The 27,501-nt window shown below is 38.5% G+C and overlaps 1 protein-coding gene across 15 annotated transcripts; it reads left to right on the forward strand.

Annotated features, from left to right (window-relative positions):
* The first annotated feature begins 256 nt into the window (after positions 1-256).
* On the forward strand, positions 257-27,259 carry HEN1 (double-stranded RNA binding protein-related / DsRBD protein-like protein). Of its 15 annotated transcripts, none has more exons than XM_088897728.1 (13): positions 257-632; positions 2,556-2,715; positions 2,820-2,886; positions 3,002-3,095; positions 4,401-4,748; positions 6,501-6,590; positions 11,217-11,671; positions 12,127-12,372; positions 13,060-14,003; positions 14,748-14,899; positions 14,978-15,094; positions 21,840-21,977; positions 26,585-27,259. In XM_088897728.1, exons 5-13 carry the CDS (start codon positions 4,476-4,478, stop codon positions 27,020-27,022), a joined length of 2,853 nt encoding a protein of 950 aa, XP_088753854.1. In that variant the 5' UTR covers positions 257-632; positions 2,556-2,715; positions 2,820-2,886; positions 3,002-3,095; positions 4,401-4,475; the 3' UTR covers positions 27,023-27,259. The 15 variants fall into 15 exon arrangements, with proteins under 15 accessions (XP_088753854.1, XP_010265799.1, XP_088753861.1 ...); XM_088897726.1 differs by lacking the exon at positions 3,002-3,095 and adding an exon at positions 1,691-1,739 and having other exon boundaries at positions 290-632; XM_088897731.1 differs by having other exon boundaries at positions 292-554.
* Positions 27,260-27,501: the final 242 nt, after the last annotated feature.

Raw genomic sequence — 27,501 nt, forward strand, 5'->3', positions numbered from 1 at the left:
GAGTTTCAAATAAAATAGGTCAGAATAAATTATCAACTACCAAACTACAAGACCCATATTATTTTTTTTTAATTTAAATTTTAATAACTAAATAGTACATTCAAAGTTTCAAACTAAACTATACACACATTTGTTACCCCGTACTTAATACGAGGTCATTCTTTAGTATTCTTAAAAACCAAACGAACCCTTGGTGATTCTCCTCAATTTTATGTCTCCCTCAGTCCCTTGTTTTCTATGAAACCAAACACAGGGTCCCGTAAAACCGCCACGGCACCACCCTTCCAACGAGAAAATTGAAAGGCCTTTGGAAGAATCGAGACTCCTGAGTCTCTCTGTTTACACCCGAAACCTTGACTCCGAAGGAAGGCGCGAAGTCCTCATTCCGAAGGAAGGCACCACCCTTCCAGTCTTTGTTTTAACTTGACTTTCCCTACTCACACAGTCACACCGAAACCGTCTCGCCGCTGCCCAAACGGAGAGCCCCCGCTCGGTGTACGCTCTCAGTCACACTCTTCACAACACCACCGAGAAACACAGAATGATGTCCGGACGTACGATGGATAGATAGAACAGAAATTCGATATATATTACTTATGAGATCACTGTTTCCTTTTATGTAATATCGCCAGGTTTCGGTTGATTTCTCCATCTATTTTTGATTCTTTAGTGCGGTGTTATGAATTAATTGTTGGTTTTCCATGCTTGCAAACATTTAAATCACTGGAACTTGGTATTCTTTAGGGTTTTCTGCATTGATATTTATGTGTGTTTATATTTGGTTGCTATCTCGTAGAACCCGTTGGCTCTCATTCGAGTATTTTGTGTACCTTTTTATCGCGTCCTTGAATGCATTGCTTGACTGTTTTGCTTTTTAACTCTTGTCATGGATGGATTTGTTTCTCTTGGTGGCGTTTTCTGATTTGGGTTCATTGTTACGTTGCACAACCACACGCAGCATTCTTGAATTTTTACATTGCTTTTGCAGTTTGTTTCTTCGGGCTTCAGGGTCTTAGGACTTACTTTTTTTTTTTTTCAATTTTCTTTTGAAAATTAGCATTTATAGCTTCGTAAAGGGTCAGGGTCGGTTAAGGGAGGGTTGAAGTCTTTCATCTCTCATCTCAGAGTCTCGGTTGGGTTGAAAGCTGGTCTAGGGTTTAAAGAGGAAGCCATTGCAGACGCTGTTACAGTAGCCACGATGCAAGGTCTAAGCTTTGCCAAGTTTCTTTTGTGGTGCCATTGTTGTACTTCCAACAACTATCTCTCTGGCTGCGCTGTTAGGGTTGCAAACCTTTCTCTGTTTAGCCATTGAAGCCATCTGCTCTCTGTTCCGCCAGTCTCCAACTCTGAAGCCAACATCCTTATTGAGTGATAGGCAAAATCGCTACCATCCACTTCTTTGATCTATCATCTCATCAATAGATCTCATCTCTTTCGTTTTTGTTTGTGCATTTTCATTTGTAAGATGAAATTTTATTAAAACAATGGTGAGGAGCACATAGACGAAATCATGAAGAGAATGCAGCATTTCTCAAAGGCTAACCTACGGCTAAAAGAAACATCACTGCCAGTATCTCTGTAGTATCAGCTATTTAGTACAGTTTGACTTTCTGGGATATGTCTCCTTTTGTGTTTTCGTTTGTAAAATAACATTTTACTTATCATTTCCACATTTCCTATTCTCATGCAGGGTATTTAATCATATTTTATCATAAAACCACCTCTAACCAAATGAAGAGGTGAGTTCACTCCTGAACATGCCATATGTTTTCTCAGCATTAAAAGGTAGCTGATCTTTGAGAAGCAGTTTTTCATAGATCGGTGGTTTGTCCAGCGCTACTGAACACCTAAGAAGGCTAGAATTTGAAACAGACACATATATGAATAAGATGAAAAAAAAGGTTGATGAAGATGGTTTGGCATACAGACCTCTAACTCACTAGTGTGAAGAGGTGAATTTTAAAAAGAAGGTCCTAAAAGAGCAAGGGGAAGGACAAAGATGAGATGGTGGAACAGGACTCATGTAGCTGAACCCAAATGGTTAGGCAAGTCTGTAGAGTTGAGTTGAAAACAGAAAATGGAAATAACAGTTAACAGACAACTGACATAGCTAAATTGGAAACAGTTATTTCTGTCATAAACCCATATGCTATTTAGATTTTGGATTTAACTTTCTCAAATCACAACTGGCTGTGTGATATTGGGATCGCTGAAAAGATAATTGGAAAAACTGTCAGATGATATGAATCAAAGCATTTTGTAAGGCTTTGATTTAGAAAAGCTAAGGCAACAAGTGAGTGGACTGGTTACTGAATTTAGCATTTTTAGTTTCGTCATATTTTTTCAACACTTATTTTACTACGAGTCATTGTGCTTTCCTTAGCAATATTTTTCTTTTTGTTTCTTCTGCATATGATATTTTAGTAAACTGCATAATAGACACTTCAGCCTCAATAAATACATTGAAGAAAGTACTCTTTGTTTCACAATATAGTTAGCCTCAGATATCCAAAACTAACTTATTTACTGGTGTCACCATTGTTTTGTTTTAACAGAAATTGTTGAAGATGTTGATTTGCTGATCGGAAGGGTTGAAAGGTGCTGGAAGCTGTATCAGACATGTTTATGATTGGTTTCCAATGACGTGAGATGACCATGACTGAAGCATGCAACCTGAAGATATCTGAGTGGTTTATCCAACAATATGGACCAAGGGTGCTATTCTTTCTTATTTGGTATTTTCTTTCTTATAACAGCTTTATCAATGTGCCTTTATATTGTTATTTTAACCATTTGTTGTCCATGGCCTGCATTTTCAGGTGAACCTCTTTGTGGATCATTCTTAGGGAATGAATCTTGAGAGCATTTGAGGCCATGACTTGGGGGGTAGAAACCATATGTCTGTTTTCTGTTCATTTTATCTGCTGTTGTAAAATGGTGTTATACCTATAGATTATTACTATTCCTTTTTTGTGTACTTTTTGTTTTGGTGTTTGTTCAGGATTTTCAGATCATATTGCAATACCTTGAAAACTTTCCAAGTGCAACATATTAAATTCTATTTTCTCACTCATGCCACAGTAATCATAATTCAAGTATGTGTCAAGTTTCCAAATACTATATAATTAATTCCAGCTTTTTAGAAACTAATTCTTGTGCGGTTTTGCATGCACAATTTCTGCATTTCTTCAAAGTTTCTGCATTTTTTGCAAATTCTCTGTAGTTTTCTACATTTTTTTGCAGTTTTCTGCAAAATTTCTGAATTTTAATGTACTTTCTGCATTTTCTGTAATTTTTCTGCAAAATTTGTGCAATCTTTCTGTATTTCTACAATCTCCGGGTATACAGGTTGACCTGACCGGTATATGCCATGTGGCAGTCATGAGAACAAAAACCCTCCCAAAACTGATTTTTGGGTATATGGGTTGACCCCACCTGCATCTGTTGTGCAGTGGTCATGAGAACGAAGCAGTTCTCTTGGATTTGTTTTTGGGTATATGGTCTGACCCGACCCATATCTGTTGTGTGGCAGTCATGAGGACAAAACAGTTCTCTTAAAATTTTTTTTTGTCTATGTGGGTTGATCTGACCAATATCTATCACATGGCAATCATGAGAGTGAAGTGGTTCTCTTTTGATTTTCTGGTATACAGATTGACCTGACCTGTATCTGCCACATGGCAGTCATGAAAAAGGATGAATATTTCTCTAAGATTTCTCTTTTGGGTATATGGGTTGACCCGACCCAGTTATGTCGTTGATAGGGAGAAAAAAAGGAAACACGTATCTATACTTGGTGAGGGTTATGGGTGGGTAAGTGGGTCAATATGGGTGGGTGAGGGCCAGGGTGGGTTATGACCCACTAACAAGGATTTATAGTGGGTCTTGTCAATATGGGTGGGTTGGTATTCAACCCACACCCAACCCAATCCAACCCACCCATTTGCCACCCCTAGTTGGATAATTCACTGGCTCTTTTTCTTTCTCAATTAATGTAATTTTAAAGTTCTAATTTAGTGGAAGTGTGAAATTCTTATGTTAGAGTAAAATTATTAGTTGTCAATTTTGCATCGACAAACTTTCTTGTACTAATTTATTACTTTTTTTTTTTAAGATTTTGTAGTTACCTTTTTTAGTCTCCAAATTTATGTTTTAGTTTGATTATTGGGATGTATAGTGTATAGAATCTTTGTTGCTAAAAATAGAATTTTCATGGAGTTCTGTTTCTACTTTCTGATAACGCCTCAAGTGTGAAATTGATAGAGACCCCTTTCTAGTTTAAGTTCAATCTTTCTAAACGTTTTTAGAGGGAAGTCAGTTTGTTTTATAGATTAAAGATATTAATCTTTTATGTTCCATGCAGAACTGAGACAGTTTTTGATATTTTTTATGTTGAACAGGAGCTGATTAAGAGACCAATAAAGTATTATGTTTGTAATTTATAGCCACTTAAAACATCTTGGTTTAAAGAACTAATGGAAGTTAGAGGAGCACCAGCTGTTGCAGCAAGGAACCCAACTCTTACACCTAAGGCTATTATACACCAGAAATATGGTAGCAAGGCATGTTATACTACAGAGGAAGTGCAGGGATCTTCCCAAAATGGATGTCCAGGTCTTGTTATCCCCCAACATGGTCCTTGCATGTTTCGCTGTACCTTGCAGCTTCCAGAGCTCTCTGTTACTTCAGATATCTTTACAAGAAAGAAAGATGCGGAGCAATCTGCTGCCAAATTGGCTCTAGAAAAGGTATTTTTACTTTTTATATTCCTTTTGTATTAAATATTTCACATTTGCACTATATTTTTACTCATAATTTTCCACATTTAGCTGCATTATCTTACCTCCATTGGGAAATGGTGAAATTGATAAGGTTGTTAGCAGAAGCCTTCAGATTGCTTTCTTTTTTTAATTGGTAATAAATGTAATAAAATGAAAGGGTAACAGAGGAAGTATGGTAGATGTATACAAGAGGGATACAGCGGTTGCAAGCAAAGAAAAAGGTAGCTATAATTCAACTTATTGCACAATTTCCTGGCTAGAGTGCCACACTTTAAAAGAATAAATTCCTAGGTATGAGAAGAAATATATTAGGTAAGCCTCTAAATCTCAGCCTTCAGTCAAGAACTGCCTGAGTGTAGCATTTGTCAAAAGCTTTTGATCCTCAAAGTCTCAAACAAGAGTAGTGGCATCTCCCAAGCTTTGCCTAAAACCCAATCCATAAAATCTTGTAGATGAAATGCTAAAGCAACCTTACAATTAAGATGGAATCCAATTGCTGATTCAACCTAGGGCTGTGATGTTTCTGCCCGACTTCCCGAACCAAACCGATTATGTATTTATGTTGGTCCTGGTTCCATGGTTTTGTCCCGATTAAATAATCGGGTTGGTTCTGCTTCATGCTTGTCCCGAACTGATTCTTTTTTTGATCAATGCTCAAACCAATTATTTTATTAAATATATAATGTTTTCGTAATTTTATTATAATTCTTATTATTTTTCATGTCTGAAATGGTAAATTTGATAGATAATATATATGATGGTATTAGTTAAAATGTTTAATTTATTAACATATAAAGTTGTAAACAATTTAGTATTTTATTGTCATTTTTATTAAGATTATATATTATGAAAATTTATGTTTTAAGTTATTGTTTAAAGAAATAAATATAGTTTTGAGAATAATCGGGTCTATTGGGTAAAACCTGATAGGACCCGACTACTAATTAGGGCGGTTCTGGGTCCATTCTTTTGTCCCAATTAATTATCGGTTTGGGACTGGTTCTACCTAGAACTGACCCAGACCCAATCCGTTGACAACCCTAATTCAACCCAGTGCCCAAAGGGAAACTCCTAATAGATGTCACATGTGCCAGCTCTCACATATACAAATAGCCCCTTGCATGAACCATTCCTCCCGTTGCCAGCCCTTAACAGGCAAGTGTACCAAATTTGCTACCTCTCCCTTTTCCCTTGTCCCTGGTGCTAACTCTTTTTCTTCTCTCTTTTGAATGTCGCGATTTATGATTTGGCCCCCTTAGAGACTGGCAACAAATTGAACAACAGAAATTCCTTCAGAACTGGTAAAGATTACCATAACTCCAAGGGAGAGCAGATAACTATGTGCTGCTTCCAATGAATTTGACAGAGCAGATAGCTATGTTGAGGCTTTTGGACTTGAAAATTACCCTTCTTACCCTCGTGATAACTGATAATCCTGCTTGTGTCACTGTGAAAAGTGCAGATAGTGGCCATGGAGTGGCCTTATCCTTGGATGAAGCTTTCATCACCTGATTAATTCTTCAGATGAACTTAGTGCTCTATTTCTTTTACTTCTATAGATGATAACTAATCAATAATATTTTGAAGAGGGATAACCCTAATAAGAATCTCTATTTATTTTTCCCTTGCTTTTTGTTGAAAAGTTTTGCCCTGCGCATCTGAGACAACTCATGAGTCATTCCCTTGTTAATGACCTTTTTTCTTCTGTTTCTCTTGCAGTTAGGTATCCAGCCTGCAACAACTAATCCTACTATACAGGAAGCATGGGATGACATGGTTGCTCGTATTTCATATCTATTTTCAAATGAGGTTTGTTATTTATCTTTTTCAAGGTTAATGCATAATAAGCACAAATAGCTTGGAAAATATACAATGCTATTTGATATGCATTTAGCAACATGTTGTAAATTCTATGATTTCATTTCAAATAGTTCAGTTATCCTATTTACTTTTTCATTGGATAACATTTACAACCAGTGCTATAATTGAGGTGATTTTTCCCTCTATTAATGTCACATTTCTCTTTTTTGTTGTTTTAAAATTATTGTTGCATATTTCTGCATTCAACTAATACAACTTACAACTGAGCCTTTTGATGCATTAGATAAGCAATAAAGAAGACTGTGTTGTTAGTTTTTAACTATTTGGGGAATCATAGAGTTAATCCAATGACCCTTAACTCTTGAGTGTAAATATGATTGAGTTGGATGGCCCTCTTGATATTTGATGGACCAACTTTAGTTCTGAGGTTGGATTCTCTGTAATATTTTATTGTTGGTGGAATAATGATATTTTTGGACTATAGGCCCATAAAATGCAGGCAATTGATTGGGTGGTTAGAATTATCAGTAAGGTGTTTTCTTTTGTTTATATTCCAACCAGCTGTTGCATCATAAATTGGAATAAAATAGCTGACTGAGTTACCTCGGAAATGGTAGAAGATTCAAAGAGAATTTTTATGTGCTCACAAGCACACAAATGCTCATTGTCATTTGTTCTTTCTATTATCTATGATTTATATTGAGAATGAATCAGTTAGAGTGTATTTTTTTCAGTGGTCCATTTTTTTGGTGTCTTTTATTATATATGTTAATATGAGACAAAGGTTGAAGGGGCTAGAAGAGCTAGGGGCAGACTGAAAAGGATAAGGGTTGAATTGGTAAGAAATGATTTAAGTTTTCATAAATCATAATTTAACAATGGATATGGTACTATTTAACAGAATGGAATGGGAAACAGGATTCCTGTGGCCAACCCCATATGGTTGGGATAAGGATTAAACAGGATTCCTGCTTTAATGATGGTACTTTCACTTGCAATTCTCCTCTCTTTTCTTTAATTTATCACATTCTCTTCTGTTCTAGCACTGGCTACTCTTTCTACGTTAAAATAATGCTCTATGATTATTTGAATATCAAACTTTCTAACTACATGTAGTGGTTATTTGGTAAATTACTGTTGGGTTGGGTACTGTTCATCCTAGTTGTGTGATAGGATTTACTGCTAAATATTCTATGTTCTATTTCTTTGTTAATGAAGAGATGGATTGCTTGAATGGCTAGTAGTCAAAGGATTAAGTACAGAGAAGTTAGCTTTTAACAAAAAAAGCTTCAAGAGATAACTTCTCATGGGTGACAATATGGAGAAGATCATTCAGGGTAGAAGTGAAAATGTTCATGATGAATTAATGGGACGCACAAGATTGGTAATGAAGATCATCAATTCCAAGCCAGAGCCCAGAGGAGGAGGAAGTATTGAAATGGGTTAGTGTAGAGTGGAAAATGAAGAAAAGTATCCAAGTTAGAAAATTAAACACAGTTTTTTTTTTTTTTTTTCCTGATATCATCTTTATATTGAATAGTAAGGATGAGGCTGATAAGTCGAGAGTCTGGTCAAGTTTGGTCTCCAGAGTTAAGGTTGGGGAGGTGGAATCTGTTAGTTGGAGTAATACGAGAATTGGGTGTTAGAAGCCTTGTGTGAATTAATGTCTATGGTATTCCTCTTAGTGCACGGTGGACATTTCAGGCTGTTGGGGGTGTCTGTGGGAGTTTTAGGAAAATCAATCCCACATGAATAGATGAAGAACCTGATAATGGTGTGAAAATTATCAAAAAAACCTGATAATGGTGCGAATCTTGGTTGAAGTGGAGGAGATCCACTTGGTCCCTTTATCCATGACGATAGACTTTGCTAGGGAGTGGTTCAACTTAAGGTTGGTGCTATGGGTTGTCTTCCATTCCTCTAGCTTAATGGGTATGAGATAAAAGTGTGTGTTCAAAAATGGGAGTTGAATTGTTGAGAGGTGGAAGAGGAGGAGCTGAAAGGTTAGGGGGTGGGTGGTCGGAGGTTGAAGATAGGGGAAAATGGGACCTCAGAATATATTTAGGCTCAGCTAATAGTTGCTTGGCCCAAGATCAATACATTTGGTTTCACGTAAGTTTTCTGGGGACATTAGGGCTCCCTATAAGGAGTTTATTTGGCATGTGATAACTGACAAAGCAAGAAAACTGACCTGACACCATTTGTGTTGTAGAAACAAGTATCTGTCCATTGCAAGGGTGCTGAAGCAATATATTGGAAATTTAAATTTTGTACCCGCCAACTTGATTACTAGATATCCCTTGATACTTGATATTGGGCACAATGATTAGTAGTGGATGGGTCATCAACCTTGTTAGCATCAAAACTTCTTAATAGAGTTTGAATCTCTACTGAACTCTGTCTCATAGGAGCTTTGAAGGAATGCTCATGTTGTAAGAGTGATTGTGAAGGTTGCAGGTAAGGTTCTTGATAGGCTGAATCTGCTGAAAGCTTGTCTTGTCGGAAGATTTATTGGTGCTAATCCAGATGCTGGGGAGGCAGAGAGATGGACATTTTCAGAGTGGGGAAAGGGACGATTGATAAGACTCCAATGGCTTAATGGTGGCTTGTTTTTATTCATGTTTCATAGTAAGGATAATACTAATTGGGTTCTTCAGTTTAAGATTGATTAGATTAGAGGTCTAGAAGTGTGGTTAAGCTATTGGTTTCCAACAGTTAGGGAAGTTGGTAATTCACAAGGCAGAAGAGTAGTGGCGATTAGTTTCTCTGGAATCCTTTTACATACTTGGTGCACAGACATGTTTAAGGCAATTGGTTGTTGTTGTGGAAGATTCTTGAAATTTGATGCCAGAAACAAAACTTGGGAGAAAATTGATAGTGTAAGACTATTGATTGAGGTGAACATTTTTTGTTCAATTCTAGATTCTATCAAGCTCTTCTTCGCAGGTGAAGCCTATGACCTTAGAGTGATGACTGAAGGAGAAGATCAAACATTCCTAAGAGCCCTAGTTCATTTAGAGCTGAATATAAGAAGAGAGGATTCTGTTAATGGAGTAGAGAAGACAACCTGTCCAGGAGCCTGCTATTGTGAGGATGAAGTCGAATGGATAGAATCTGAGGAAGAAGATGAGGGCAAAAATATAATTTGGAAGGAAGATGGAAGCTGTGCCTAAACTGTCTAGCCTTAATAGTCTCATTTTACTTGTATGATGCTTAGTCTTCTTGTGGCAAGAGGCTTATACATTATAGCCTTAGCCTTTTGTGTCAAGTTGTCGAGGCAATAGCTTCATTTGCTCTAAATATGTGTATATGGTTGTAACTTGAGAATGCTCAAGTGATTTACTTCCTATATAGATGTGGTTAATGGATTGCAACAAAAATGGGGAAAACTTACTTAAATCTCCCTTATGTTTTAGACAAGTAATTAAACTTCTATACTTTGATCTCGGCTAAAACATTTCAATTGCATTTCAAAAAAATCTGCAAACACACCCCTTCTGTTAATTGTCCTTACTTAAAATACTACATATTGTTTTTTACTTTTAAAATCTCATTTTTTTCCCATGACAAACTTCATAGAATGAACAACAAAGGCCAAGTTGGGATTGAAATTAAACCTCCCCTATTAGCAGAAATGCAATACTCTGCCCATAGCTAGATGGGGCAATTGGCCTGAGCAGTGGAAACACAAAATCTATTTTTAATTTGGTTTTATTCCCCATTTTCAGCATGACTTTTCTTAAGGAGCTTCAATATCCAACTTTGTTCTTAGTCATCTCTTGTTGCTTGTCTTAGTATTTATTGCCATTATGACTAAAGTTTTGCAAACGAACGAGAGGGGGGAGGGACAGAAGGACAATGGTGCACACTTATCTCCAAGTACTGCTCTTCCCACAATGAAAACACAATTGGGTGTGAAAAGAGCTCTAGAGATCTCTTTGAGCGTTTTTGTTTGTTGGATGATCCTATTATTGTGTTTGAGGAATCACAGAGTTGATCTGTTTGTTGTAGATTTCTGATTGGGGGATGGATCAATTGAGCTTAAATGAATATTTCCTGTCTCCATTATTTGGCTTCTTTTTTTTTCTCAATTTACAAAGCTAAGCTCATTTCCTATGAACAGGCAATTATAAAGCTCTTCCCATGATGAAAACACAAATGGGCTTGAAAATAAAGTTTGGAGGTGTATCCCTTTTGCAATATGTTGGGGAATATGGAAGGAGAGAAATAGAAGATTCTTCAAGAACAAATCTAGAAGGATTGAAAGAATTGTGGCTGACTGATATAGGCAAAATAGTAATGTATTGGGTGCTGGTTCTACCATATTCTGCACACACAAGTTCATTAGTTTGGAGATAGGTTTTGGGAGATCATTGAAAATCTGATTGTTGTATGTTTGAGTATTTATAACTAAGTTGTAACAAGGTATTACCTTGACATCTTAATTCAGTTGTATTCGTTTTTTTGTTTCCCATTAATAAAATTTTGCTTTTTAGTTACTGATAAAAAGTTGAACTTTCTGACTTTACTACATTGTCATTGTTGCACAAGTCTCTTGATGAATATGCATGCCCTTGACACTTTTTCTGCTGCATTTTTGTTTCATTGGTGAAGTTCCTCTCATCAACTCACCCACTGAGTGGTCACTTCAGAGCAGCAATCCAGAGAGTGGGCGACTTATATGGTGCCATTCCTGTTTCTGTCCTTGCTTCCTATGATGCAAAGCTTAATAGCTTATGCAAATCCATCAACCCAAAGGTGGAATCGGATCATTTTTTGGTTCTATCACTTGTTATGAGAGCTGCTAGATTATCCTGTTCTGTTGTTACATCTGAGGAAAAGCTTTGGATTTGGAGGAAAAACTCATTCTCTCCAGAGACTATACAGGCTTTAAGTAATCAACAATTTAGCTCCATTGAAGGCATAAGGATTAAAGCTATACGTATTCCATGCTCAATTGAGAAGCTCGTTGAACCAATCACTCTTAATGTTTCTTCTGATGAATATTACATGGATGTTATGGCAGGACAACTTGGTGTTACAGATGCTTCTGAGGTCCTAGTTTCGAGGTTAGTAGAAGCATACATATTTGAACATCGCAGTGTTATATGACTTTCTTCTTATGATTGTCTGCCATTTATGATCTTGGATTTATGTAAAAATGATCCAAGGGATTTGAGGAACACACAAGGAGAATAAAAAGAAAATCAGTAGGCCAGATGTTTAGTAGCCAATGGGGTCAACTTTGACTTAGAAATGGTATGCTAATGCTGGTTCCCAATTTGATGGGTGTATGTCACATGTATTGCATGGCTAGGAAGAAAAGCCTTTTTTTGCTTCTTGTTCCATTCAAGACCTGGACTCTCTCTCTCTCTCTCTCTCTATATATATATATATATATCTATTGTCTATTTTTTTTTGATAAAAAAAATAAAATAATAGACAATATTGTTGCTTCTGTTTATTCATATACTATTTTTATATGATCTATTTCTTTATTATTGCTGCTGTTTATTTTTGACAGGACTGTTGGCAAGACTTCTTCTGAAATGAGACTTTATTATGCACTGAAGTTACCTCTTCATTTGAGTTCATCACTGGAAGATTCTTTGAAATTCAAAGAGGCAGTAAAGAGTTCAATTTTTAATGCAAGGGCATATTGTTTGTCTGGTCAACATATTTATGGGGATGCAATCCTAGCAGCCATTGGATATACATGGAAGTCTTCTGACCTTTTCTATGAAGATGTATCTCTAAATACCTATTACAGGTGCCTTTCTTGCTAATCAATTCTGTAATGTTTCCCTAGTAACTAGGACATTCACCTCCAATATTAAGACTTTGTCAAGAAGGGCTCCTTTTATTGGGAACTGGTGGAATCCTCTCTTTGTCCTGTCTGATGCTATAATTTTCTACCTAGATTTGCAAGGCTAAATTTCTTTAAATTTTGTTAATATAGGTTGAAAGAAGAAAATTCTTAAATTTTTCAGCCCATGATTTACATGTATGTATCATAAAGTTAGTCATGTGTGCACATCATCTCTATGAGCATATTTGTAATTTGCTTCTTTCTGGGCGGCTCTCTAACAGAAGTTTTTAGAATCTGTAATAACGTTGGCATAAATGCATCTAAAGAGCCTCCTGTTATACCTAGGAAATTATATGTGCTTAAATATTTGCCCTCTGCAGATGGTTGATATGTATTATCTTCTAAACATCTTATCAACCATATAAGTCTAGATGACCAGCGAAAAGAATGCTCAGTTCCTCAAAGCTTGAGCTTAGAAGAATAATTAGTCTTCCAACCTGCTAATTTAACCGGATGATTTGTCCCCTAGAGGTGGCAAAGAAATTTGTTCTTTCTATGCATAGTACGAGTCAGAAGACTCAGAATCACATCATGGCATCAATTTTCAAAAAATTGTCTTTTCTCAGTTTTTGACATCTGTTCCTACAGGATGCTTGTTGGCAGACTACCAGATGGAGGTTACAAATTATCCAGAGATGCAATTATTGTAGCAGAATTACCTATAGCATACACTACACGTTCAAACTGGAGGGGTTCCTCTCCCAGGGATCTCCTTTGTACATTCTGCAGACAGCATCGGTTATCAGAACCTGTATTCTCTATAATAAGTATGGATAATTCTTTGGACTCTCCCAATGGAATATCGGAAAAGTTCAAGTCAAATGTAACAAATCAAACTGAAGAACAAACAAATGCAAATGGAGAATCAGTTGATGCTTTTGGAAGAGAAAAAGTGACACTGGCAAGCACTTTCAGATGTGAAGTAAGAATACTGTCAAAGAACCAAGATTTGATTATTGAGTATTTACCAAAAGATTTTTATAGAAAGCAAAATGATGCCATTCAAAACTCTGCATTAAAGGTTCTCTCATGTTTAAGCAAATGCTTCAAGCAGTTGTATATGTCTGTAGCAAGGCTTTCCTTTGAAGATAGTCCCAGTGTTTGTGTTCATCATGAGAACTTTTTGAAAGAATTTGAATTGTGTCCATCTGTTCATTCTGTTCAGCGGACAAGTGTTCTTCGAAAATGCAGTTTACTAACAATGAACTGCATGGATCGTTTAGATATAAAGCAGGAACATTTTAACATTGAGGGTCCAGATTCTGGTGTCTTCCCATCTAATGGATCTTTGGCATGCATAAGTTATGTTGTCTATTTAGTGAGAGAAGGGGATCATATGAAAGAAATTCTTGAAAGCAGTGATGAGTTTGAGTTTGAAATAGGGACTGCAGCTGTTGTTCCCGAGCTTGAAGCATGTGTATACCAGATGTCTGTGAACCAGTCAGCCTGTTTCAGTACAGTTGTACCTCATCAGGACTTGATTTTTGCTGCTGCTGGCAATTCTGTGGAGTGTCTTTCTCTATTATCTTTAGGTAATATTGGCTTCTATTTCATGTGGAAATATAGTGTGGTAAATAAATCCATATCGTGAGGGAAAAGTCTTTGCTTCCTTATCTGCAATTGGCTTACTAGGCTTATCAGTCTGTTGGGTGCAACTTGGGTGGGCTCATGTTGGGAATTTGTTAGAATTTGAATGGGCCTGGACTGAAAGCCTATGCCTGTTGTAGTGTAATTTTTTCAAATCAGGTATCCAACGTTCACCTTTAGCTCAGCTCAATGAAAGCAGCCTCCACTTGGAAGTTCCATAACCTAGAACCACATGCATCTGATTATCTAACATCATGCCATGTGTTTTCTTTTCTTTTCTTTTTTTGATGAATTTTCCATCTTGTTTCTTTCTTCGTTGTTAATTAACATTTGCGCTATCTGATCCATTCATGGAAGTCCTCATAACTTACGAAGTCATGATCACCTGAAGATCCAATTTATTTCTTGGTTTTTCTGTTAATTAGAAGATTGTGATTGTTGAACCCGTGCACTTGTCATATTGAGGGCATTGCTTCAATATGGTTGGTGCAGGGTTCATACAAAACTATTAATTGTCAATATGGTTGAGGGCATTGTTTTACTGTTGTTGGTGACTGAACCCACAACCTGTGCACTTTTTCACTTTTTTGCATACTCTTTGTGACACCTTACCCAGGTCTTATCCTTTTCCTGAATGTGTGAGATAGCTAGATGTGCAATATGATCTTTTGAACATTTTTCTCTTGCAGAAGGCTGCTTTTTGGAGTACTCTGTAACTTTGTTGCGGGTAATGGAACCTTTGGAAGACAGAATTGAGCAGGCCCTATTCAACCCTCCTCTTTCAAAACAGCGAGTGGAGTACGCTTTACGATACATCAATGAATCTTGTGCTACTAGTCTGGTACCTACTCAACATACTCAACCATTCTTTCTAGAAAAAAATTGTTTCAGAGTTTTGTATTTATCTTTTGCTTGACAGGTTGACTTTGGATGTGGGTCTGGCAGTCTACTGGATGCATTGTTGGATCATCCTACCGCTTTGGAAAAAATTGTTGGAGTTGATATTTCAAAGAAGAGTCTCATACATGCAGCTAAGGTCTGAACTAGTTAATGACTATAGTTTCTCAGCAGGGCGGCCTTGTGCACAACTCCCACCAATGCGGGGTCTGGTGAGGGAAAGATGTATGCACCCTTACCACTGCACATACAGAGAGGCTGTTTCCATGGTTTGTTCTCTATGAGGGTGGGCCATGGTGCAACGGTTGGGTTGCTCCATTCTGACTTAGGTGGCCAGGGTTCAAATCTTGGAAACAGCCTCTCTGTATGTGCAGGGGTAAGGCTGCATACATCTATCCCTCCCCAGACCACGCATTGGCGGGTTCCTCGTGCACTGGGCTGTCCTTTTTTTGAATTGTTCTCTATATCTGTGTCTTTTTCATGCTGAAATTTATAATCGGTTTGGAGTTTCTATTACTATGATTAGCATAGTGTGATTAAACTTCCTGTATATACACAGCCCAACAAAATAGGGTGGTTGAGAGGAAGAAACATCAATATCATAGAACCTTGTTAAAACTTATCGGAATGTTGCTGTTTTTACTTAATGTTATCTTATAAATTACATTCCCTCTTTTGTTCTTTAGTAATCACCTTTCTTTGTTTTGTTTCCTCCTTTATCACCTTTTCCTTATCTTGTTTTTGGTTCCATATGTATTATGCCAAAACTTGATTCTGGGTTTAATAAATTGTATTCTCGTGCATTAAGTATATTTTCCTTGGTTGCTCCAAATCTAAAATGGCTACAAGTTTTAGTCTTCAGTTACACAGGTCATTTGTTTAACTTACTTAGCAGTCAATTTATTAGGGGCATTTCCATCTTTTTTTTTTTGATGAATGAAGATAATTTATTAATCCAGAAAAATAAGGCAATACAGGAAACCCAAGAAGAGGCACGAACTGTTACCTCTTCTAACACAGTATTACATCAAATTAAAAAAAATAAAAATAGAAATAACCAGAAATAAAGTTACAGAGCAGCCCAAAATAAATGTTCCCTTGAAGCCCCTTGCTTAGTTAACCCATCCACTAAGGTATTTGCTGATCTTCCCACCCAAAGAGAGGTAGCAGTCATGTTTCTTGGGAGCCAGTTGACTTTCCTCAGTAAGTCTCTATGTCGCGACATAGCTTAAGCTGGGTCTGTCAGCCATCCCACAACAATCTTAGAGTCTCCTTCAACAGTTCAACTCCCAAGTGCTGAACTCCTAATTCTTCTGCAGTCTGAATACCTTGTACCGCTGCTAAAATCTCAGCTCTATTGGAGTCTCCTATTCCTACGGGGCCTGAAAACAAGGCTAAGATGTTGCTCTCCTTATCTCTCAACACCCCTCCTATCCCCGATGGGCCTGGGTTTCCTTGGCTGCTTCCATCAAAGTCCAGCTCTGCCCATCCTTCAGGCGGAGGCATCCACATTGTAGATTCCCTGTCCTTCCTCGTATGGCTGTTAGCCACCGCTATCCAGTTTCTCCAAATGTCATCAAAGGAACATATATTAAAGAAGTCCATAGTTCTTAACCAATGAATGGGCATAGTCAAGATACAATCCTCAACAGCCTGAATGCTTCTTTCATTTTCCTTGAATATCCTGGCATTTCTTTCTTCCCAGATTGACCACAACGACCACAAGGCGGCTGCTCTAATACATCTCCACATCATTTTTCCTTTTTTTGTAGGCCACGCAAAAAAGGAAGGATCAAACGGCTGACTTAAATCTGTGGACAGATTCCACCTGCACCTAAACAAAGAAAAAAATCCAACTCCAAATAGCACTAGAAAAGGAACAAGATACAAGTAAGTGGGAGCAATCCTCACCACTAGCCCTGCAAAGTACACACTAGTTAGGGGACAAACACATGAAAGGCCTTTTCTTTTGCAAGCTGTCCAAGGTATTAATTTTTCTATAAAACACCTCCTAACAGAAAATAATAATTTTAGGTGGAACAGGTCTAGACTATATCTCCTTGGTTGGGAAACCCAACTGTCCCAGGGAAGAGAAAAGGGACTTAAAAAATGAAGCACAAGTGAAGTAACCTTTTGGATGAGGGGACCATAATCTCACATCCAAACTAAGAGGGTCCAGAAAGACACTGCCAATAAGAGACAACACATCTGAAACACTGTTAAGTTCATCATCCCTCAAACCTCTCCGAAAGCCAAAGTCCCAACTTAAGGATGAGGGTGAAGTAGGAGACGGGAGAAAATAAGAGATAGCTTTTTCCTTGTAAAGGGAAAGAAAATAGAGAGGCGGGAATTGGTCCTTAAGGCAACGGTACCCACCCAAGTGTCTTCCTAATATAACATAGAGTTACCAGAATTGACATCATACCTTACAAAGTTGAGAAATTGAGGGAGGATACTCTGGATTTCTTTCCAAGGAGATGCCAACGTAGCTTGACGTGATACACCCGCATCCCATCTATTTTCTAGTTTGCCATGTATACTAGTTATCACTTCATGCCATAACCTCTCCCTTTCTCTAGGCCACTTCCATAACCATTTTCCTAAGAGAGCTTTGTTCTTGAGAGTTAACCTTCCTAATCCCAGTCCACCTTCCTCTTTACTCCTACAAACTATATCCTAGTTGATTAGGTGATCTTTCTTTTCCTCCCCTGGCTCCCAAAGAAAAGTTCTCATTAATCTCTCCAACTTCTTAGCTATTTGTGAATCATCTTCCTTAACTATTTGCCGGGTGATCCAAAAAGTTCACGTCTTCCTTAACTATTTGTGAATCATCTTCTTCCTTGTTCTCTTGAAAGAGTACCTCCGTGCCCAAGCTATCTTCATCAAAAACATTCCTTGAGCTTCTCAAGTCGATGCTCCCTAAGCTTACTATGTCGTCTGAATCAGTATCATTGGAATCTTCCTCCTCAGAGCAATCATATTGCTTCAGTTCTAAATCACTTTGCCTGATACTCCTCGGGTTGTGTTTTTCCGGTGACATCCTGTTCAATCTTTCTGACGCAACCCACTGTAATGAGTTTCCAGGATGGGCAAAGTTCAATCTTCGTGGTTTTCGGCTCATTGAGCTCAACGAAGAAGAAGATAGATGGTGCTTACCATCTATAGACACTACCCCTGGTCACGCGACCTTTTAACTATCTTGGGTCCCTTTGATGGGCTGGTAAGGTTTGGCCCATATATTGTTTTAACATATTGTTCCCCCTGTCCCACCTTAGATAAGCCCTCAATGGTCGGCCCACTACAAGTTTTGTCCCTTTTTTCTATTAGTTGGCCCAATTTTTAGAACCTGGGGCCCACTCACAATTACCTGACCCGGATTGGGTAGAGATTGGACCCTATTTATTTGTAAAGGACCTGACGTTTCAGCTCCCCTACTCTCTTTTGACTTCAATTCAAAGGATTTTACTGCCCCCTTCTCACCTTTTCTCAGTCGAACAGGTGTTTAAGGAGGAAGCTTTAATGCCATTTGTTACAGCAAGTGCATATGATCTGTCGGATACCCAGCTAATGCCTTGTTGATCACGTTTATGACATCCCATCTTTGGCAAAGCTTTTGAATTCCAAGAGCTTGCTTGCCCTTTTTTGTGTAACTGTATCTTCCTTGCAGGTTTACCAATCCCTTGCTTGCATGTAAGGTTTCTTCTTTAACCTTACCATCTTCATCCCTTGGAGCTTCCCTCCACATTTCAGCTTCAATGGAGGAAGTCAACCAGACCGCCATGAGAGCTCCTTGAACTCTCAGGTTCACTTTCCTTGGAATCTCCTCAGGCTTGACTCCATTTAGCAAGATTGCTGCAGACCTGAGATCTCCCCATAAAACACCAGCCAGTCTTGCTCCACCCAGTGCTGCGATGGCTTCTTCTACTTCATCCTTCCAAAGGTGGAAAGGTAGACCAACCACGCGCACTTTTACTCCATCCATTACCCGAGGGTTCCTTTGAGTTTTATGAAGGAGACCACCTGAATATGTTCACCGAGCCCAGCTTATCTTGCAAACACACAGCCTCAACTTCTGGCTTGTTATCCAGGGGATCAAGCAAAGCTTTGCACCCATCAAAAGGCGTTAATACATATGTGGTTGTCATCCTCAACTGTTTTGTCACCAAATCAGCAATCTCCTCCCAACTTCTACCTGGTTTGTCGACTTCAACAGTCAGTTATTGGACCACTTCTTTTTCTGCCAATACCAGTAATGCCGCTCTATTTCCATCTTGCACCAATGTAGGGGCAATTTAGTTGGGGGGTTCAAGGTTCACTACTATCTTCGAGAGATCCTCTCTTACCTTCTTTTCTAAACCTTTTCCCTTTTTCCTTTTCATTCTTGACAGAAATTCTCTCAGAACCTTAACTATTTCAATCCACCCTTGGCTCTTTCTTCCTTCTGGGAAACAGACCATCTGCTTCCTGGCCTTGTTATAATGCTCTGAAAGTGTTATGAAGGATCCTTTATGATTTTTCCTGCATTCCACCACATACCTCCTTCCCACCTCTGTTAGGAATTCTTTCCAGCATCTATCCTTTCCTTTTGCACTTGCTGCAACTACAAAGTCTATGAACCACTCTACCACATTTAGTCCTACCAACAACACCATAGCCAGCTTAGCTTCCCTGATTTTCAAGCTAATCTGCCCTCTGGTTCCCAGTTCTTCCAACAGAAAGTTCTTCGCCTCCACCTTGAGATACTTCCTCCATCGATTGGCCTCCACGAAGTTCTTCTCCTCCATCTTCTTGGGTATTAGCTCTAATGAGATGAAAGATGCAATGAAGTTGCATGTTGATGTACAATCATGGTTTGGCATTTCCATCTTTACTTCATCTTTACTTTATGTTTTAATGTTATATAATTAGACCTTTGTCTTGTCTTTACTTAAGTGTCCCATACTTAAGTGTGGGCATATTGGACATTGTAATTTCTTTGAATTATCTATATATCTTAGCTGGCCTTTTCTATTTTCTGGGCATTATCGGAGTGCCTAGAAGAGTACTAGAGGGCTGTGATCTGATCTAGAAGAATCTGTGATCTCTCTTACTTCTCTCTCCATCTATTTTCTGGTTCTTTGTCTGATAAAACAGAATAGGTAATCTTGGTGGTTGTGTGGTGATGTGAACCCTCTATTGGTAGTTACCAAGAGGGATGGTGTGCTGTGTTGAATAAGGCGTATTGCAATGGATCAGTGATTTGTTTTCTGTTTGCATCTCAGTGTTTGTGAATTGGACAGCCCTAGACAGTTGTGGTGCAGGTGGTGTATTTAGAACCCTTTAGCACTGCAGCTTTTCAGTTCAAGAGGGATGTTTGGTGGTTATTTTGTGAATTTCTTTTGAAACATGGTTGCTAGTTGTGTGCGGTGTCAAAGAAGAACATAGTAACAACCTTGGGAAGTAGTAGTAGTGATCAAGTGTGTGCCTCTTGTTTTTGAAAGTCAAAGGTAAATTGAAGTATTTGAGGATGAAAAACCTTTGGCTGGTGGTGACAGGACATATAGGAAGTATGTAAGGAAATGTCGCAAATATTGTGTGGAAATATTGTAAAAATTATAGACATGGTAAAACATTGTAAAATATGCAAAATATAGAATGATATTTTATAAAATGATAAAAGAAGCATTGGCACACCTTTTTAACTTATTATCTTGTTCCAAATCATTAAACAATGCTAAGAAACTAAGGTTATGGACAAAAGAATATGTTCTGTAGTTGTCATGAAAACCTTAAGATTAGAAATTTCATTGGTAGAACGCGTTAAAGAAAAATCTAAACTCAGAAAATGTAAATGGTTGTAATGGATCAATCAAATATTCTTTTACAACAAAAAATTAATATTTAACTTCATGTTTGAAATGAACATTAAGCTACCTCAAAGTGATTGGTAGTTCACAAATCTACAATATTGTCACCAACTCATGTTATAATATTATCCCTTGCACTCCATATAGTGCTGGTATTGTTCAACTGGGGAATATGTTGATTCCAGTAACATTTGATGTCACTACCTATTGAAGTGGAAATGGAAATATGTTGTGGAAACGTTCTCTTATACTCCACATACTACTGGTAGCGTTCATTGGGGAATAGATTTTGTGTTTAATAAATGAAAAAACAACATAAGAAGGAAGAAAATCAGTGCGAGAGGAGGGAAGATGAAAATCATGGAAGAGGGAGAAGAGTCTACCGTTGACTGCTCTCCAGTTCCGAATTACTTGTATTAATCAAGATTAGAAATAAGTGAGAGTAATTACAAGAATATTCTCAATAGGTCGACTACTAATAAAAACACAGAAAGTGGTTAAGAGGCCCATAAGAGGAAGGTCAGTTAACTCAAGAAACAAATAAACAGAATACAAAGAAACTATGGCCTATCCGGCCCATTATTTCTACAAACTATGTATCCTAGTCTTATTAACCTAACCATTCTTTGTTTCTTTAGTCCTAATTAACCCATAAACCCATCCTTACCCTCTTAGACTTGTCTTTTGGTCATTCAAGTCTTACATTCAATTGTTTTCACAGCAGGTGAATACCAAATCAACCTTATAGCTTTGCCACCCTGATAACCAAGGTATTGTCACATTCTTTCTTTGGAGCTTCAAATAAACAAAATCCACAAAATAAGTTCCTTTCTCATGTTCCAGAAGGCTGTTGTTTTGAATTTTCCCTATATAAAGATGGTAAGATTGTTGTGTTTCTGTCTAAGCTTGCAACAAAATTGCGTATGATGAAAAGTTCAATATTGATAAAGTTCTTTCTATTTACTGTTTCTTTGTAGTTCCTTTTAGTGCTACAGAAAGCATTGCATTATTTACATATTTTGTTTTTTGATACTGTAGGTACTTCATTCAAAATTAAGTTCAAATTCTGATCCTTCTAAACCAAGCGCAAACATCAAATTTGCAACACTGTATGATGGCTCCATCACAGCTTTTGACTCACGGCTGTATGGATTTGACATTGGGACTTGCTTGGAGGTATTAAATTTTGTCTTAATTGTCTATTCTTGAATATTGAGTTCATGAAGTATTGCAAGTTAGGATTAGTGGATTGGTTAAAGCAATTTTATGAAGCAAGGTTTCTATGTCTTCAAGAATTTTTTGGCTTGATATGGAGGCCATCGGTACCATATGGGTGGAGAGAGTAGAGAATAGAGATAGAACAAGAGTGGACAGCCAACAAGATTGGATAGGTGGTGCACAAGATATTATTTATATTAAGGTGGCAACATACATTAAAAAATAAAGTGAAAGGACATAGATGCCCTTACACATAAAAGATACAATAAAAAGACCACATGTTACATTGCTCCCCCTCAAGTTGGGTAATAAATATCATGCCCAACTTGCAACACAACTTATTATGCCAAAGAGAATTGAAACTCTTTTTTAAGGACATCAACTAACTGATCTTAGTGCCAATTTAGGGAGTACAAACTTCGTCCTTTTCAATCTTCTCTCTAATGAAATGCTTGTTAACTTCAGTGTGTTTGGTAGTAGAATCCATGGATTGAGATGAACTAGTAGTAAAAGTCGAGTTTTTTAAGCACATTGATTATATCCATGTTATTAGAAGCCATGGATTGAGATGTTTGTATGTGTGGGGTGTGTTATTGTTCACTCCCAGAAAGAAGCTTTTATATTAGATGGTCAAATTACATAAATGCCCTTAGCTATAGGCACCCAAAAGAAACAGATAAAAAGACAAGGAAACCCTTACAACAAAACATATTCTCAAGACTCCCTCTCAAGTTGAGCATTGATATCTATCATGCCCAGCTTGCCATGATTATTGTCAAGCTTTGGTTTGGGAATTCCCTTCGTCAGACTATCAACTAATTGGTCTTTTGACTTAACAAAAGGAAATTTGATCTCTCTACAACTTTCCTCAATCTATCAAATCAAGCTCTAGGAGACTACTTAAGCCATAGAGAGATTTATTTAAACAACATATTTTCCCTTATTGTGAAGGAAGGTCACACTAGGAGGAAGGCCCATGTAAACATCTTCTTGAAGGTCACCATTGATAATGGACTTTTCCACATCCATTTGATATAAGGGCCATGACAAATAGGTGATAAGAGACAAAATTAATCCAATGGATTTCATTTTAGCCACAAGTGCGAAGGTCTCCTAATAATCAATGCCATATGTTTGGGTATATCCTTTTGCCACTAATTGAGCCTTATATCTCTCAATTGAGCCATCAACCTTGTGCTTAATAGTGTATACCCACTTGCATCCCATAAGAACTATACCCTTACAAGAGTGAACTATTTCCCACGTCTAATTCTTTAGAAGGGTCTCCATTTTCTGATTCATAGCATCCTTTCACTAAGATGATTGCATTGTTTCTTTAATACTGTGAGGGATGGACATAGAAGAAAAGGGCAGAGATATAGGCATAGCAGGATGGTGAAAGGGCATCACAAGATACATAATTAGTAATAGGTATTAGTACATTTCTTTTTACCTTACGAATAGCAATAGAAAGACAAAAGATTGGATCCTCTAGGAAGAGGAGTTGATGAGGAGACAAATGATGAAAAGTCGTTGAAGGAAGTTTGGTAACAAGGTAAATTATCAAAAAAAAATTTGTTAATAAGGTACACAACTGTTTTAGCTGCATCTCCCCATAAATGAGTTGAAATATGTAATGTAGGGTTGTTCACGGGTTTGTTTGGTTTTACTTATTTACATCAACCGAACCAATAGTCTCGGGTTGACCAATGGTTTTACTTGTTTACCCTTTCAATCGGTTAACTAAAGAGTAAACTGCATTGAATTTCCAACTTTTTGAACGTTAAACTCTTTTACTTTTACATGCATGTGTTTCTCAAATCCCAACATTTATATTGGTTTTACTTATTTACCGTCTCGGTCCTTCCTCTTTTTCTCTGATGCCCCTTGGTTGGGGTCGGCCTTGCCCTCCTGGTGTTTGCCGGCTGAGGCCTCCTCGGCAGTGATATACTTTTGAGCTTTCTTCAAAATTTCCACCTTGTTCTTGGGTGGTGTCTTGGCGACGGACCACTTGAGGGGTTTGGCCTGGAGGCCGTTGATTGCTACGTGCATTGATACCGAGGGGTTGAGGTCTCAGACCTCGAGTTCTTCTTTCTTGAAGCGATCGATATAGGACCGCAAGCTTTCTCCACGCTTCTGTCGGATGGACATGAGGGAGACAACGGTCTTCTGGCACCGTTGGTTGCTGATGAAGTGGGAGAGGAAAAGATTGGCGAACTGTTCCTACGAGTTGGAGCTAGTGGGGAGCCTGGAGAACCATTTGCGCATGGCTCCCTTAAATGTCACTTGGAAAGCTCGGCACGTCAAGGCGATGGAGTGTCCATATAGGAGCATGAGTGCTCAGAAGCTTTCCAAGTGGTTGTCGGGGTTGGTCGTTCCATCGTACATCTCTAGTGTGGGAGCTTTGAAGTGAGGTGGGAGAGGCTTCGAGGTGATGGAGTCTATGAAGGCATCCATTTTGTTGGACGAGGGGTTTTGACTGGTGGAGGCATCACCTTGGCCCTCCTTCACTTGTCAAAGTTCATCTTTCATGGTGCCGCTATGCACCTGTAGATCGCCAACTCTTCTATCGATGGGAGCCTGGTCCTCCTGGACATGAAATGGGTCAGATCGGTTCCCAGAGTTCTCTGATGTTGGTATATCTTGGTTTCTTTGGGCTCGACGATCATTGAGGAGGTGGTGGTGGTCCGACACTAGTGAGGGAGAGGTGTGGCGTCGGCCTCCAACCCTTGGAGGAGGACTGTAGTGGCCAGAGTGCCCGCCTTTGTCCCAGGGGTTCTCAACACGGTAATGATGTTCATGGTCTCGGCGGTTATTGTGGGACCCAACTGGATCACCCCCCCGGTTGGGGGGGGGGGAGGTAGGAAGTCTTGGACAGCTTGTTGGCACGTTGACTACTATTGGACACGGAGGGGTCAGCTTTCTTAGGGCCAAAGGGGCGCTGGACCAGTGGAGCACGAGTGGAGTGTCCATTGCCCTTGGCTCCCAATGGGGTGGCTGCCTTGTGGGCGGCCTCTTGTCAGGTGCCCCACCTCATCCAATCTCTGCGTGATGTTGTCAAGCCTGTCGAGGACCATCCTAAATTGGTCCATGGTGACCAATTTTTGATCGTTTGACATGTTATCTTGCTTATCAACCATTTGTTGGAAGCTTAGTAGTTTGGAATTAAGTGTTTACTTAGGGGGAAAGTCTTAGCAATGGTTCCCACAGACGGAGCCAATTGTTGTTGCCAAGGATGGGTTGAGGGCAACAAGGTAAATATACTTCCTTAGCCGAGGGCTAGTAGTGTTCGAGGGCCGAAGTGTCCGACCTGGGAGCAAGAGAGCACGTCAAAGGCCCCTGGTGTTATCCCAGGGGCGGAGTCTCTGACGGTCAAGTTAGTCAAGTCCCAAACAGGGGGTCGAACGAGGCCTGAGGAGAGTGCTCAGATGAGGTCACCTGAGAGCTAGAGAGCTTGAAAGCAGAAAGAGCCAAGATAACTTACCTAGGGAATGACACATATTTATACTTGAGCTCGCCAGGGATGAGTTGGAGGTTGTTAGCAGCGGATGGCCGAGATTGCATCTTGGCCCTGCCACGTGGTGCCATCCTGACCTTGCCACATGCGCCTCCATCAGGTAGCAAAATAAAAGGGAAGAAAAAATCCCCAAATATTTTCTAGGGCTTGGAAAAGCATGAGATTCACTCCCCATCTTCAGAGAAGTTAGATCCTGTATCCATTTTTCTTTTGTAATTTCAGTCCAAAAAATACAGAAAATACCTAAACACATTTAAATGACCATAATATTTGTACCAAAAACCTCCTAAAAGAAGGGTGCATCAAACCATACCAAAACCAAGTTCAGCTACCACCGTACATATGGATTAATGACATCATCTGGTGACAGCATGATGTCAACAGGTCTCCATGACTGAAGTTCAGCAGTTGATGTCCTAAGCCCAGCCCATGCTACCCAAGTTGCAGACTTGCAGCCCTAGCCCCGGATAAAACCAATTTTGATGGTTAATCTTATTATACCACAATTTTCCATGTATCACTTAAAGGGATTGACTGGGAATTGATGGCATGAGAGGTAGGAAGCTTTATAAACTTCTCTTTCTTTTTTTTTTTATTTTTATTTTTCTTTAATGGTTAGGGTATCTCAGCCTGTGGCGCTTCAAATTTTAATGAATGCTTAACCTAATTTTACTCAACTTTGCAAGTGTATCCATAACAATGTAAAATTTTCAGACTGCCTTAGAAGTTCATCTCCGCAGAACATATTCTGATCAAATGGCTTGAACCACATCCATGTGTAGTGAAAAATTGAAAATGAAACCTTCCAGCATTTTAAGTGAAAGCACTTTATTCCCAGTCTCAAGTGTATAATATACGAAAGTTGGAAGATATCATCTTGACTAATCTGCTGGTGTAATCTAGTGGTATCACCTGCACTGGAAATTCATGAAGATGTGGATGGTATCATTTTTTGGTCTGAGTTCCATACGCTTGTGATGTAGATGTTGAGACTGTTACATTTCTACTTTCATATAGTCTTAACGGTTAGCTTACACACTAACTACAGGTAATTGAGCATATGGAAGAGGAACAAGCATGCATATTTGGGAATATCGTGCTTAGCTCTTTCTGCCCACGTATTCTTATTGTCTCCACGCCAAACTATGAGTACAACTCAATACTCCAGAGGACGACTCTTGCCAACAGAGAGGATGATGCAGATGAGAAAACACAGTCTCTGCCTTGCAGATTCCGTAACCATGATCATAAGTTTGAATGGACCCGAGAACAGTTTAATAGCTGGGCTTTAGACCTTGCCATGAGACACGGTTATAGTGTTGAGTTCAGTGGTGTAGGCGGTTCTGCTGACGTGGAACCAGGTTTTGCATCTCAGATTGCTGTCTTTAGGAGAGGGCCTCTGCATCAGGTGGATGAGTCTTACAGAGGTCGAAACGTGGTTCACCATTATGAAGTTATATGGGACTGGATTAGCAATAATCTGTGAATATCTGCTCTCTGAGAATTGTCGCATAAATTAATATTTCTTTCATATGGTAGATTTTGCTTCTCTTACAGAAAAATTGGTTAGATATTCTTTTGCGGTAATTGAACCAACTTATCAATGAGGATCTTTTTCCTCCATGTTGCCAGACAGAACTATGATTTCTTGTTTGTGTATGTATCATGTAAATATAATGATATGATTTTATTGGTTCCAAGAAGATAGTGGATTAGAATGTCATACATGTTTCCTTTTGCAATTTATATAATTTAGGTTGTTTTCTCCATCTAATTTAAGATTTTTGGGGAAAGTTCTATAAATGTGACCATTTTTTTTTCAATTATCTTGTCCTGAGCAAGGTTCAAAGTATCGGGTGGAATACTTCTAAGTAGGGAATGGACCTAAGGTGGGGAGGGTTTGGAAACCAAATCTCTGCTACGACCAGAGATGTCACCATTAAGGTGATCCGAATTCCATCTGTT

This window comes from Nelumbo nucifera, chromosome 2 (genome assembly GCF_055504915.1).
Source record: "Nelumbo nucifera cultivar China Antique chromosome 2, China Antique-T2T, whole genome shotgun sequence".
NCBI lineage: Eukaryota > Viridiplantae > Streptophyta > Magnoliopsida > Proteales > Nelumbonaceae > Nelumbo > Nelumbo nucifera.

Coding starts and splice junctions, on each gene's coding strand:
- HEN1 (XM_088897728.1), top strand. CDS start 4,476: ATGGAAGTTAGAGGAGCACCAGCTGTTGCAGCAAGGAACCCAACTCTT. Junction 12,373..13,059: donor TCTCTAAATACCTATTACAG/GTGCCTTTCTTG, acceptor CTGTTCCTACAG/GATGCTTGTTGGCAGACTAC. Junction 14,004..14,747: donor TCTTTCTCTATTATCTTTAG/GTAATATTGGCT, acceptor TTTCTCTTGCAG/AAGGCTGCTTTTTGGAGTAC.